Genomic DNA, 13,673 nt, shown 5'->3' with positions numbered 1-13,673 from the left:
TAAGGAATTATATTTGACTTTCTGATGAATACTTAGATAAACTTTGCCATTTCCTTTAAAAATAGTTCTGAAGTGATTTTCTGTGGCTCACATGAGAACTTTCCTCAGGCTATTTCTTTCATCAGTTTGTCAAAATAAACAGTCTTTTTGGGGTTCTAAAAACGGTAAACTCTATCAAATATATGGCCACTATTAGACATTTTACTAAAATAAAGTCTTTGGTGGGGGTGATGGGTTTAAAATCTAAACACTGAAGATATCCTGGTTCTTGGGAGAGAAACTTGACTTTTTGTTATGGCAAAAGCTAAGAGGTTGCAGAAGAAAACTTTGGTCTTTCAGTTAGTAAGATTTCCACAAGCTCCAGTCCCAGAGCATGTTCAAAGATAAAGCCAGATGAAACAGTGACTCAGTCAGTTAAGGACTGTCTTCAGCTCAGGTCATGATCCCAGGGTCCTGGGATTGAGCCCCGCCCCATGTTGGTGGGGAGTCTATCTCTCCCTCTTCTCCCTCTGCACCTCCCTCCACCCCTACTTGTGCTCACTCTCAGATAAATAAATAAAAATCTTCAAAAAAAATAAAATAAGAGAAAAACATTACACTTGGGTAAAAATTAGTGAGTGAAGAGAACAGATAAAGAAGAAACGGTGTCTTCTCTGTTTCCCTTTGGTTCTTTAATTCTTGGAATTCTTTAAAGATCTACATCCATACATCAGCTTTACTTTTATTTAACAGATGTGTTGCTTAATGGTGGCAACAACGTGAAGACATCAGGAATCCTTGTGTTTCAGATGATGATGCATATGACAGATACAAATTTGCATCACTGTGAAGGATTCTTGCTGAGAAGCCTCATATCCTTAGGAACAGATGCCAGGGTACATACTAACCTAGCACCGAGCCTGCCTCCACATGCTCTATTTGAATGAAGTCACTAGAATTAGCTCGAAGATCTTCTGTTTTTAGCTTTGGGTGTTTATGATTCATCTTTCCTTTTTGTTACAAATGAGAATTTTACATGAAAATAAATACTTGCCATGCCCTTTCCTGATGACAGGACCAGGGTATCTGTGCAGATTGTTCCCAACATGTGACAATTAAAAAAAGAAAAACAGGAAGAACAGAAGCTCCATTTACCTCCAATATGGGAAAAATCGTCTATCAAAGTTGATACTTTCTAGACTCTTGAAATTTTTTTATTTTTATTTTATTTTTTTTAGAAATGGGGACACCTGGGTGGCTCAGTTGGTGAAGTGTCTGCCTTCTGCTCAGTTCATAATCTCACAGTCCTGGGGTCCACCCCAACAGAGGGTCCCCTGCTCAGCAGAGAGTCTGTCTCTCTCTCTCCTTGTGGGCTTGCTCTGTCTCTCTTGCTCTCTCAAATAGATAAATAAATCTTTCTTTAAAAAAGAAATACATTAGAAACGACATCTCTTGTGTCATTAAATCTTCAAACAATGACCTTAACAAATTTATCATTCAATCTACAAATGTACTATTAACTTAAAAAAAAATCCCTAATAGCATTCATTTAGATTTGTTCTCACTTTTCTACTGATATTGGATAGAGTATTGCAGTGAACATGCTTTTAGGTAAAACCTTGGTATATGTAACAGGATTATAAAATTTAGCTTATATGGTGATGTCAAGTCAGAATATCCTTAAACAGGTGAAAATAGAGTGAACCACTGTGGACAGAGCCCAATTATCTTGGTCTCCCTATGCTCAGGTCTTATAGAATGTGGCTTTTTAATATGAACTTGTCCAAGGATGAGTGTAGAAAAATAGGGCAGCATCTTACAGGGTCTTGCTCAACAATATACGGTGTTTGACCTTTATACTATTGACCAGTATTTTTAAGAGTAAATAATTTGTCAGCCTAATGGATATGACTGATATTTTCTGAGATGAAATAAAATACCATAAAATGGAATATTACAATCAGGGTGCATCAATATAAGTTTGCAAAATGTTATTTCAGTTTTATGTGAGGTGATTGTGGATAAAAGAGAGACAGAGAGAGAGAGAGAGAGAGAGAAGTTGGAAATGTGTTTTTCATGTGTAGTAAAATAAAACAAAATAAAATAAAAAATAAAGGCAATGTTATAGGCCATGGAAAGCCATAGAGAAATTTTACAACTGGGAGTGATCCGTCTGCATTTGTACTTCTCATAAGCCTTTTTCTCAGTAAAGATATTAGATCTGGGTTATCTGGAAGTAGGGAATTATATACCAACCTATTAAAATTTTTTTTTTTCAATAAAGATTTTTATTTATTTATGACAGAGAGATAGTGAGAGAGGGAACACAAGCACAGGAGAAGTGGAGAGGGAGAAGCAGGCTCCCTGCTGAGCAGGAAGCCCACATGGGGCTCGATCCCAGGACCCTGGGATCATGACCAGAGTCGAAGGCAGACGCTTAACTGACTGAGCCACCCAGCTGCCCCCAACCTATTAAAATTTTATGCTGAAAAAACATCACTACGTGAACTTAGGCAGTGGTAATGAAGATGAAGGGAATCCACAGGTGTGAATGATATTTAGGAAGGAGAATTGACAGAAATAGATGACTGACTAGACAGAACAGCAAACAATTCATTATGATTCTGAATGTCTTTGGCCCAGGTGACTGTGTGAACAGAGATGTCATTAACTGAGATTAGGAGCACAGGAAAGAGAGCCAGTTTTGACACAAAGAATTGTCATTTCTGAAAAAAATACATCCAAACGCCAATACACACAAATCCAATAGGATTTGATGAATATTCTAGTCTTTGTGATGTTGAGAAGTTTCAACATGGTGCAGGCTATGAGTTCAGTTGTGCATCCTCTGTGTTAAAGAGTAAATGCCAGATAGGAAAGTGGAAACACTGTTTACAATTCTTCTATCAGAAGTTCCACCTTGAGGGGCACCTGAGTGGCTCAGTCAGTGAAGCATCTGCCTTCAGCTCAGCTCATGATCCCGGGGTCCTGGGATCAAGCCCCATGTCCTGCTTCCTGCTCGGCAGGGAGTTTCCTTGTTCTTCTCCCTCTGATCCTCCCCCCACTCATACACTCTCTCTTTCTCAAATAAATAAATAAAATCTTTTTTAAAAAAAGTTCCACTTTGAAGGGCAGGCAACAGAGGACATATAGATATGATTTCTTCATTGGTCTATTTATATGTTTAAATATATATTGTGTGCCTCCAATGTCCTGATCTTTTTACAGCTAGATAACATTTTTCATATGACTTTATATAACTATTTCCATGTATTTACCTATTCTTTATGTCCAATGTTTACTTAAGAAAATTTCAACATCAGAAGACACAACTATACAGTAAGTTTTAGCAGTTGATTTCTCTGTAAATGTATGTTTTCTGTGGTTGATAAAGTACATGAAATTTTATTTATGTAGGATACAGGTGCTTGCCCGTTGTGTTGTAGGCACATATTGTTTAAGCAATAACAAGTTATTTTTGATATGTATTCTGCAATAGTATATGAGATATGATAGGAGATGCAAAGCCAATTGATAGAGTTGTGCCAGATGTCATTTGTTTCACAGGGACCAATTTTGGCTCTTCAGATTTTAGTAAATATAACTTCTCTTTTCTCTGATTTTATGATTTATGTTCTTAAAGGCTAGACAAGTATAGGTTATTTTAAGATGTATCCAGTAAATGGCTCTAGAATATTTTTAAATAGTAAAATATAGTAATTTCTTCTTTTCAATTATTTTATACTGACCCTTCCTTTTAAATCATGCTGGTGTTATTATTGCAATCCAAATTTGTACTATTGCTCACTTAAATTTCAGCAACAGCCTTATGGCACTGGGTCCCTATCATCTGACCCAGTTTACAGATCCATCCAGCATAAAATGCCCACTACGCAACTATGCAGTTCCAAGAAACTGCCAAAAGATACATTCTAAGCAAGACTTTCATTATGACTTTCCCTTACTCAACAATCAACATTCACTCTTTATTACTTACTGCATAATATCCAGACTCTTTTGTATGATTATAACCCAACCCTAAATAAAGGACTCGGCATTACACCATGCCATTCGGGCTGTACCAGACTCCTTGTCCTCTTCATGTTCCACACTCCTGTATGCTTCTGGAAATCTCTCCTGGGTTTCCTCCATAAAGTGGTCTTCCTTCTCTCTCTCATACACACACACATCCAGACTCTACAGACATTTTGTGGACTTACCATCTTTCTCATGAAGCACACTTACAAACCAACATTTATTGTTCCTTCAGTTCTCCAAACATCTCTGTGTAGTCAGAAACTCGATAACAAATTGTTCTTTTAGGTGTGATGGTTTTCTTTCTCTTATTAAACTATAAATAGGACATAGTGCAAACACTTTATGACATAATTCTTTCATAATATTGACATATATCTTTGATAGAGACCTGTCCTCATCATTGTGCTGGATTACATACTTGGTCATTGCTTAATTGATAATTATATGACTCAAGATTTCTGATATCAGTATTTCATGGTTCAAAACCACTTGACTTTATCTTTAGAAAATATCTATTTGCAAATTCTACCCTTGTGCCCTTCTTGGCCAACTCCCTCTTACCCTGTCATGTTCCCCCTTCCTTCTCCCACTCTCTTCCTGGGTTGGGGGTTGAAGGGCCACAGTTGGGGTGGCAGGGTCTGGAAGTTGGGGGGGGCCCTGCACAGGGAAAAAAAATCTGGTGAGATTTTCAATTCTTTCATAAAAAATCTAAAATAAAATATTAACTTACCTAGTCATATCTACTTTCTACTTTTAGTTAAATAGTTAATACCTTTAAAGTTTTTGTTGCTGTTGTTATTACTGATTTTCTTTTTCCACTCTTATTTTTCTCAGTAGTGACGTAAAAATCTCTACAGCTATGTAAAAACAACTGGTAATATTTTATCGAACATACAAACTTTGTTTTTTTTTTTTAAGATTTTTATTTATTTATTTGACAGATAGAGATCACAAGTAGGCAGAGAGGCAGGCAGAGAGAGAGGGGGAAGCAGGCTCCCTGCTAAGCAGAGAGCCCGATGCGGGGCTCGATCCCAGGACCCTGAGATCATGACCTGAGCCGAAGGCAGAGGCCTTAACCCACTGAGCCACCCAGGCGCCTCACAAACTTTGTTTTTTTAATAGCTAAAAAATTTCACTCACTTAAAAATACAATTCAAGGTTTTAAAATTACATTTTACCTTATAGAATATTTGCTATGATAATTTTTACTCAGTAATTTCATTTTCCTGAAACAGATAAGATGCCAAAACTCGTGGTATTAAAGAATTGGTTACAAAGACATTTCCATCGTGCTGTTCTGAGGGACCTGCAAATACATTTTCCTTAGAGGACTTGTAATTTCATGTAATTCAATCTGGCCATCCCACGTAAGGTGAGCACAGAAGTGTATGTTGTTTCAGGAGAAAGTGTCTTTTTGCCTTGGATCTACTCTTTACCCTCAGTGAGCTGAAGAAGAGCAGGCAGACATTTTATTTATACCAGAGACCCTAACGTGGTGAATCAAGCTGGAAGACTCAGCCTATTTCATGCCCTAGGTTGTCACTAGAATAAGATCTGCTACTAGGACATACAGTTTGCTCTTCAAAATCTTTCCATTATGGGGAAAAAAAAAAGCCTACTTCTTTATTTCTTTATAGACATTTATAGGTAATTTAAAAGTAGGAATGTATTCCTCAGTGTTTTGTGTAACTTCGTATAAATAATATTAGAGGTAGAAATGCCACCATAAGGTTACTATAAAATAAGTCTTAGTTGTTACTTAAAACATTTATGATGTTATTTCAGTTTGCTTTTATAAAAGATTTTATTTATTCATTTGAGAGAGAGAGAGACAGAAAGAGAACATGAGCAGGGTAGGAGAGGCAGAGGGAGAGGGAGAAGCAGACTCCCCACTCAGCCCGGAGCTCCATCTGAATCTGGGATCATGACCTGAGCCGAAGGCAGATGCCTAACCGACTGAACCACCGAGGTGCCCCTCAATTTATACTTCTAGAAAGAAAGCATAACCGTGGTTCTGTAACTCTTTTCTACCTCTGCTTTGATCCTGGCCAATCTCCTTATAAATACTGACCATGGATTTACTAGCTAGAAGGTAAATGAGGATTCTGCAAGGGTTGCTATATACTGATTCTGAACATGAAATGCTTCTAGCAGAACATATTTCTGCAAGATTTTCCGTTGGAAATAATCCTGTCATCTCTGGATCTCTGAGAGGCAGCTGCATGATGAATTATTACTTATATGACCATTACATCCACAGAGACCTAGCAACGGGTAAAATTTTGGGAGACTCTAAAACCTATTCAACTCATCCTTCTGGAGAGCAAAACACATGCTGGTAAAGGAGGATGTGAGAAGTTGTGTCTGATGGATATGCCTGGGTATTTAAATGGTTTATGTTGCTGCTCCTGTTTTGTATCCTTTGTGACTCGTTTGTAAGGCTTGGATTTCATGGACCCTATTTGCTACTTTGAGCCTCTGTGATCATGCAATTTGTGTAATGTTTTCCATTTTTAAAATTAAATCTTTATAAAAGTTCTGCGATGTAAATAGCGCATGTGTTATTAGCTATGATTTAGAAAGGACCCTACGCTAGGGTGATGACAGTAACAGTAGGAAATCCGGAGCAGTAGCAACTATTTATTTAGCTGTTAGTGTGTATTAGTGTGCCAGGCCCTTCATTAATTCATTTATGTCACAATTACCCAGCACACAGAAGACTAAGCTTCAGAATCGTTGTCCTTCATGGACCCCATCTAAGCCCTTGAGAGATCTGCTGGAAATAGGTTCTCATGGTCATGTCATTGGTGAAATCTGCCCAAGTAAGATCCTTTAACTGTGATCTGTTAAGAATATTATCTTTCCACTCCAACTTCTCTTTGGCATTTTTTTCTTGCGTTGCATGGTGTGAAAAGAGGCAGCAAGGAGGAACTTCAATTAGGGATTCATTTATTCAGCATTTATAGGTTTACATGGTGGGGTATAATTATATGGCTTATAGTTCATATTTATGTAAAATTGTTGCCAGTAATCCTAGTGTAGGAATGGCTTTCTGGAATAATCCTCTCACCCACTGTGTTATAACATAACAAGTAGGAAGACAGAGTTTGCATGATGGCATGCATCTGTCTTACGGCACCCAGAGCCTGAAATCTATTGGCAGTAGTAAGAAAACAGGGTATAAAAAGTACAGAAATCAGAAGCTAGCCTGTGAAAAATTCTCACAAATTTATAGTACATATATGAGATAAATGTATAGAGCTTTTCTTAAATTTAAAATAACCTAAAAATTTTAAAACATTTACCAATAACAAGAAGTGAAATTGAAACAACTCTAAGCTATTGACAATAAGAAATATTTTTTAATCTAAAATATTAGAGAAACTTGTTCTTTCTACTAGAAATTATAAAATTCTCATTTGAAGAGGCACTCAAAGACTGAAGCCAAAAATAAGGAAACACACAGAATAAAAGTATTACAAAAATACTTAAGAGAATTAAAGAAAACATTGATTTTTCCCCCTCCCAGATTATCTGATACTTTTGGTATGGGTTCATTTTTTATAATTAAAAATTTCTTATAATGCCTTCACTCACTTAAAAGTGTAAATTCTGTAATTTTTTTGTATTTGTAATTTTGTATTCTTTTTTTTTTTTTTTTTTTTTAAAGAGTAAAGCCAAATTTTGTGTGCATCTGGCCCAGGATCCATCCATGCCAGGATCCATCTGGGGTCAACATGATTCTCCAGAGTTTACACTGCTTGGGCCAAGACTAGAACGTCATATGCTTTTTCCTTCCACTGAGCTTCTTTTTGTTCATATTAAATCAGATATAAGGGAGAGGAAAAAAATCCAAAGCAGTAGAGAAGACCATATCCATATGTGCAAGGAATAGAAAAAGATAAGCAATTCAGTTATTTGTTCATTAATTCTATTGAGTGCCAAATTTGAAGCTGTTTTGCTTAAATGGGCAAATAATACAGCTTTCCCAAGGCAGGTCAATATGCAAAATATTCTCTCTTATTGCTATATATTCATTAAATTGCCTGAGGTATGGAATTTCTCTTAGCAAAAAATATTACTTTATGTATAATTAGAGACTATGTAAAAGTTCTGGAAATATTTCTAGTGCTGAAATTGTGAACATATGTTTGAGACTTTGCAAAATGTTTAATTATGAAAAATATCTTTCTGAAATTTTAAATATAGCCTACCTTAATCTTGTAAATAGAGCATTACCATGTGGTGTTTTTATTTTAGACATCTGGGGAATTCAAAAAACTTATCTCTGAAGGAAAATATTCCTTTCCAAAAGTATGAAACTATTCTAATCTGGATGGTCAAGAAACAGAATGGAAAGCCTTTTCGGCAATAGAGAGTAACCGGGAACCTATTTAAGAAAGAGAATGACCAATCCAGGTAGACAAGACTTGAGTTTATTTATACGATTCATATCTCCCTTCTTGAAAGGACATTTACAAACTTGATTTCAAAAATAAAAGAACTTCTGAATGACAAGTGTTCACGTTTTAATTCCAGTATTACAGGTATGGTCTTTTGTGATAAATTATCAGTTGAAAATGTTCCAGTGAAATCTGGTATCAATTAATTTAACACTTCATATAAGAAATAAAACATTTATTTTCAAGTCTTACATATATTACTTAAAATAGATACAAAGTTCAATTTGTAACTTTAAAATTTTACTGCTATATCAAGCTACCTGGAAGAAAATACCTTAGTGGAAAAAAATGTTTTGATTGCTTTAATAAGTATGACTTTTAAAACAAGCACTGTTAGTAACAATCCACCCATATGCTATTTAGAAATTAGGCAGGTCAAATAATGTATGATACTATTTTGAAAGAAAAGAAATAGTATTTGTTGGGAAGGTGCAGGTAAAATAGTATTTGAAGATTATTATAATATGCAACGTGGAATCAAATTCAAGAAATTGATTGGTTAAAAAGCATAACATTGAACAAATTCATAAATAATTGCCTTGTTCCCATCTTTTAATATTAATCTGGATGACTGAAGCACACTGAAAACAATGAGATGAGATAAGGTAGTAAAAAAATTGTACATCTAATTGTTTGCTTGATGGAGGCATCGATTTGTTAAAATAGATTCTCATACATATTTTCCTGTCCAAAAATATAAACTTGCTTATTTTCCATATATACAAGGATCCTGTGAAATCCTGGACTCTGAAAAGAAAAAGCTGAGGTATAGCATTGAATGAAGCATCAAAATGCATGATATTTTTGGCTGAAATTCACCAAAGTTACTGTCAGTAGAGAAGAGTTGATCCAAGTGTGCTTCCGTGAGTCTTCTAGGTTTTTGCCCCTCTGAGAAATTTGTTGGCGACATCAAATAATTGAACTCTTCAACATCAATATATACAAAGGCATTTTATTATTAATCAAAGAAAGGGAATTAGAGTCATCAGAAATTACAACTTTATTTTTTCATAATACATATATTTATTGCCATCATAGTTCTGCAATTGTCATAAAATTAGAGTCAGATGGAATCCAGAGACACGTGCAAGTTTTGGAAATGGACACATAGATAACAGTATAGAACTGTACATAAAATAATTACAATTTATTAAACATACTTTTTTAGTACATCCTTGATGGATGGGAATGAGCACCATATCTTTTATGAAATATATATCGTTCTCTTCTTTTTTCTACAGCACCAAAGAAATCCAAATAGGAAAAGGAGAGATGAAAATTGGGAATCAAGAATAAGGCCTGTTTCCATCTCAGCCACACTAGCTTGTATTTTTATGATTTTTGAAGCTTTTGTCATGTAAAGATTCTGTCCCCTGCAAGGGCATCGGTATTTCTAATCGGTACATATATATGTAGCAAGTTTGTTTTCTCTACCATCCTTATTCAAAACTTGCATGTGGCATAAAATGGGTTGGTGGCACCAAGGTATTTTTTTCTGTTGATTTTGTATGTTCTTCATCCTAATCTTAGCCAAGGAAACAAACAGGACCAACTTCAAATCCAAACTTCTGATTCTGATCACCAAAGTCATTGATCATTACATCAACGATAGGAACTTGATCAATTTTTGGGGTATTGATTTCAATCACAGTTTTTTCATAGCCTCTTCTGGACTGTAAAATTGAGCAGAAATACAAAGTTACACAATCATTTCATAGTTTTAACATATATGTTATTTTTTTTCTTAGGCTTTTAATGGAGGTGAGACAGTAAGAAAGAGAGCAAGAAAGAAATTTGTCATTATCTTTGTGTGATTCCCTCTTGCTGTTATTACTGATGTCATATGTAGTTTTAAATTTTGAACGTTTAACATTTAGCTGTTATTACCCAACTATAATATTCAGATACATTGCACAGTTGAAGAGAATCTTATTGAATTGACAAGTACAGTTTAATATGAAAACTGATGATAAAATTGCATTAGGCTCCTTCATAATAATATATTTTTACCACTGTAATCATACTACGTATATATTCAAGATTTTAAGATACAGTATAGAAATTATAGTGCACAAGGTCAGAAGTTAAAGAGTGTCTGCTGCTATATCTTAATTTTGTGAATGACTATCAGTATATTACTACTGGGAAATCCAGACACTTGCTACTTTTTTTTTTTTTTTTTAAAGATTTTATTTATTTATTTGACAGACAGAGATCACAGGTAGGCAGAGAGGCAAGCAGAGAGAGAGAGGAGGAAGCAGGCTCCCCGCTGAGCAGAGAGCCCGATGCGGGGCTCGATCCCAGGACCCCGGGATCATGACCTGAGCTGAAGGCAGAGGCTTTAACCCACTAAGCCACCCAGGCACCCCAGACACTTGCTACTTTTAATGTGTTTTATTTTCTCTTCTTTGATCTGTGGGTACCCTACCTACTTCGTTGAAGGCGTGGGCCTATTTCTTTGTAACTGTGACTTCTTTAGTCATCAGCGAAACAATGAGGTTTTCAGTGTGGTCTCTGGGCCATTTTCTTAAATAGAATTCCCATTGTGTGAAAAGGATAGTTCCAGAAGATAGAAATAACAAAAAAATGATAATAACTGCCTAAACTGGTGGTAATACAGAAGCAACAGAGAAGCACCTTACAAACAAAATACAAGGGTAAGAATTATCTATGGTATAAATGGTATAATGCCGATCCCTTTATCTTTCATTTTAGAATAATGCTGATTCCTTTATCTGTCATTTCAGGATCATGGATGAAGGAGACAAATTAAATAAAGTTCTTGTTTTTTTGTTTTTTTTTTAGTTTCAAGATTTCAAGAATAACTAGCTACAATAGTTTCCAATGATTAGGAATAATTCCATAGAAATAACATATGATCTAAGATTACCTTCTGTTATGGATTTTAGAATACGTGTCTATATGTATGTTTCAGAGTTTGTGTGTGTGTGTGTGTGTGTGTGTGTGTGCATGTGTATGTGTGTATCAGTGGCTTCTAAGATACTGTATTTTAATGTAAGTGTTGAGCATCAGATCTTAATAAAAACTGCCATCCATTTCATGAGAAAACCTGGCTTAGGGCCAAACTGAGGTGGTTACACACTGCTTCCCACCCTGAGAAAGAAGGCAAGTGATTATACTCACCGCACAGCCATCATATAGTGCTTTGATGTAAGGGTTGTTGTCATAGGACATCTCCTCATCATTTGACCCCAGGAACCGAAGTGCTTTGTCGTAACTTCCTGATGACACATCGTACCAGGCTGCTGACTGATGGCAGGTATAGGTGAAATTCTGCCGTGCAGAGGCAGTCAGCAGTTTCAAGAATGTCATTTGCACCATATTGATGGAATTTCCTTCAACATCCAAATAGGAAAGCTGGGAATAAAAGAATAAAAAGACACATGAAGATTCTTTTGCTCTTTTATGTTACAAAGGGATAAAAATCACTGCTGACAGTGAACTGTGATCCCAGAAGCACGCAGATGAATCAAGAGGCCCATTTTCACTTAGGGGAAGAAAGTGGGCATGGAGAGGCAGAAGACCCAGAGTCAGGATTTTATGAAATCGTTCTTGTACTCCCACCTGACTTACTGCAAGCACTATTTATCTTTGAAAAGAGTCACTTTATTTCTATGCTTCATTGTCCTAACCATTAAAAATTTCAAAAAAAATACTTTTGTTTTCAAGAGATCTTTCATTGTATTTCATTAAAGTAATTTAAGTAAGTTTAAATTATAGATTATGAACTATCTCTCATTATGTTTGTGTATTTTTTTAAATAGTGAAACAATGGGAACTGAGGAATCTTGGTGCAATGCAAAGGTTACCTATCTTAATTTTTTTTTTTTAGAAAGAGTGCTTGTGTGTGGGAGGGGAGGAGCAGACGGGGAGGGGGAGGGAGGGAGAAGACTCTCCAGTAGACTCCGGTCTCTGCTGAACACAGAGCCCACAGTAGCTAGATCTCTTGACCCTGAGATCCTGACCTGAGCTGAAACGAAGAGTCCTCAATGAATCCACCGAGCCACCCAGGCACCCCCCCTTTTTTTTTTTTTTCCAATTTCACCTACTTCTTTAAAAAATTTCATAGTACATCCACCTGGCCCAAATTTTAAACAAGTTCCTAGAGTTTTTATTTTGAGGCCATAGTTTTCTAAGTTGTTTGGTCTTCTATTTACTTCACATACCTACCTGTTTGTTCATTCTTAGATGAGGTACTTAACTCACCACTGTGTCACCACCACTAAGCATAATGCCCAAGGTGATGCAAGTGAATATTTGTTGAGTCAGTAAATACTTATTTTGTATTTAGAGCAGGAAGATAATTGAAAATTATTAAAACCCTTTATTAAATTAATAAATTATTTCATTGGGTACAATAGAAACACTGGGGACTGCTGAAACATAGAAACCTAGATTTTTTTTTTTTTTAAACATGGAGTAGGAAATTTACCTAGAATATAGATTTAGCCCACATAAAGATAGTTACCTATGACTTTCTTCCTTATTGTTGAATTTATTTACTCATTACTGACTAACAGCCCAGATAGTGAGGAACCTTGTTTGGTTGAAGAAAAAAGGACACTTGGGAAAGGGACACGAAGGAAAACAAACCAAAACAACAAAAAAATAACACCATACACACCATTCTGTGTATGTATTTTTAACTTCTACACTGGTAAGATGTCACATGGATATTTAATGTAACTTGAAGACAGCACTGAAGAATTATGTGGAGAACCTCACTAACGTTGTTAATTAATTTGTGTAGATTCCCGTAGGATAACTACAAAATAGCCATCACTGCAAAATAATAGCTTTTTTAAGAGCATCAAACAATTGAATAATTACCTGGATAAGTGAGAAACTTTCATTTAAATACATTCTTATTAATATTTTAAACACACACATATTTTTAAACACCTTTTATAATGTCGATTTAGTTTTGACACCTATCTTAAAATACCTGTAACAAATTATTACTAGTGAACTGGTCATTGTATGAGAAATATCTACAAGAAATATCTACGTGAACTTGTGCTCCAATCCAAATAAAAGGTCAAGTCAGTCAGTTCACTTTATAGCCACATGTAGCAATCAGAAAAAACATTTCACTTTCCAAAAGTTTTCATTGAAATAGAGAACAAAAAATAATTTATGTATTCTCTATATCTGACATTTCTAACATAATCT

At 35.4% G+C, this 13,673-nt stretch overlaps 1 protein-coding gene across 1 annotated transcript in view; it reads right to left on the bottom strand.

Annotated features, from left to right (window-relative positions):
* Positions 1-9,417: 9,417 nt before the first annotated feature.
* COL11A1 (collagen type XI alpha 1 chain) overlaps positions 9,418-13,673 on the bottom strand; it is a 195,472-nt gene continuing 191,216 nt past the window's right edge. Inside the window, exons 66-67 of the mRNA XM_080802136.1 lie at positions 11,625-11,858; positions 9,418-10,153 (exon numbers count right to left, since the gene is read on the bottom strand). Of these exons, the coding sequence (XP_080658262.1) occupies positions 10,007-10,153; positions 11,625-11,858 (381 nt within the window). The 3' untranslated portion in view covers positions 9,418-10,006. The remainder of the gene's footprint in view (positions 10,154-11,624; positions 11,859-13,673) is intronic.

This window comes from Martes martes, assembly GCF_963455335.1.
Source record: "Martes martes genome assembly, chromosome: 4".
Classification (NCBI taxonomy): domain Eukaryota; kingdom Metazoa; phylum Chordata; class Mammalia; order Carnivora; family Mustelidae; genus Martes; species Martes martes.
This window is presented reverse-complemented; position numbering and strand designations above follow the sequence as displayed.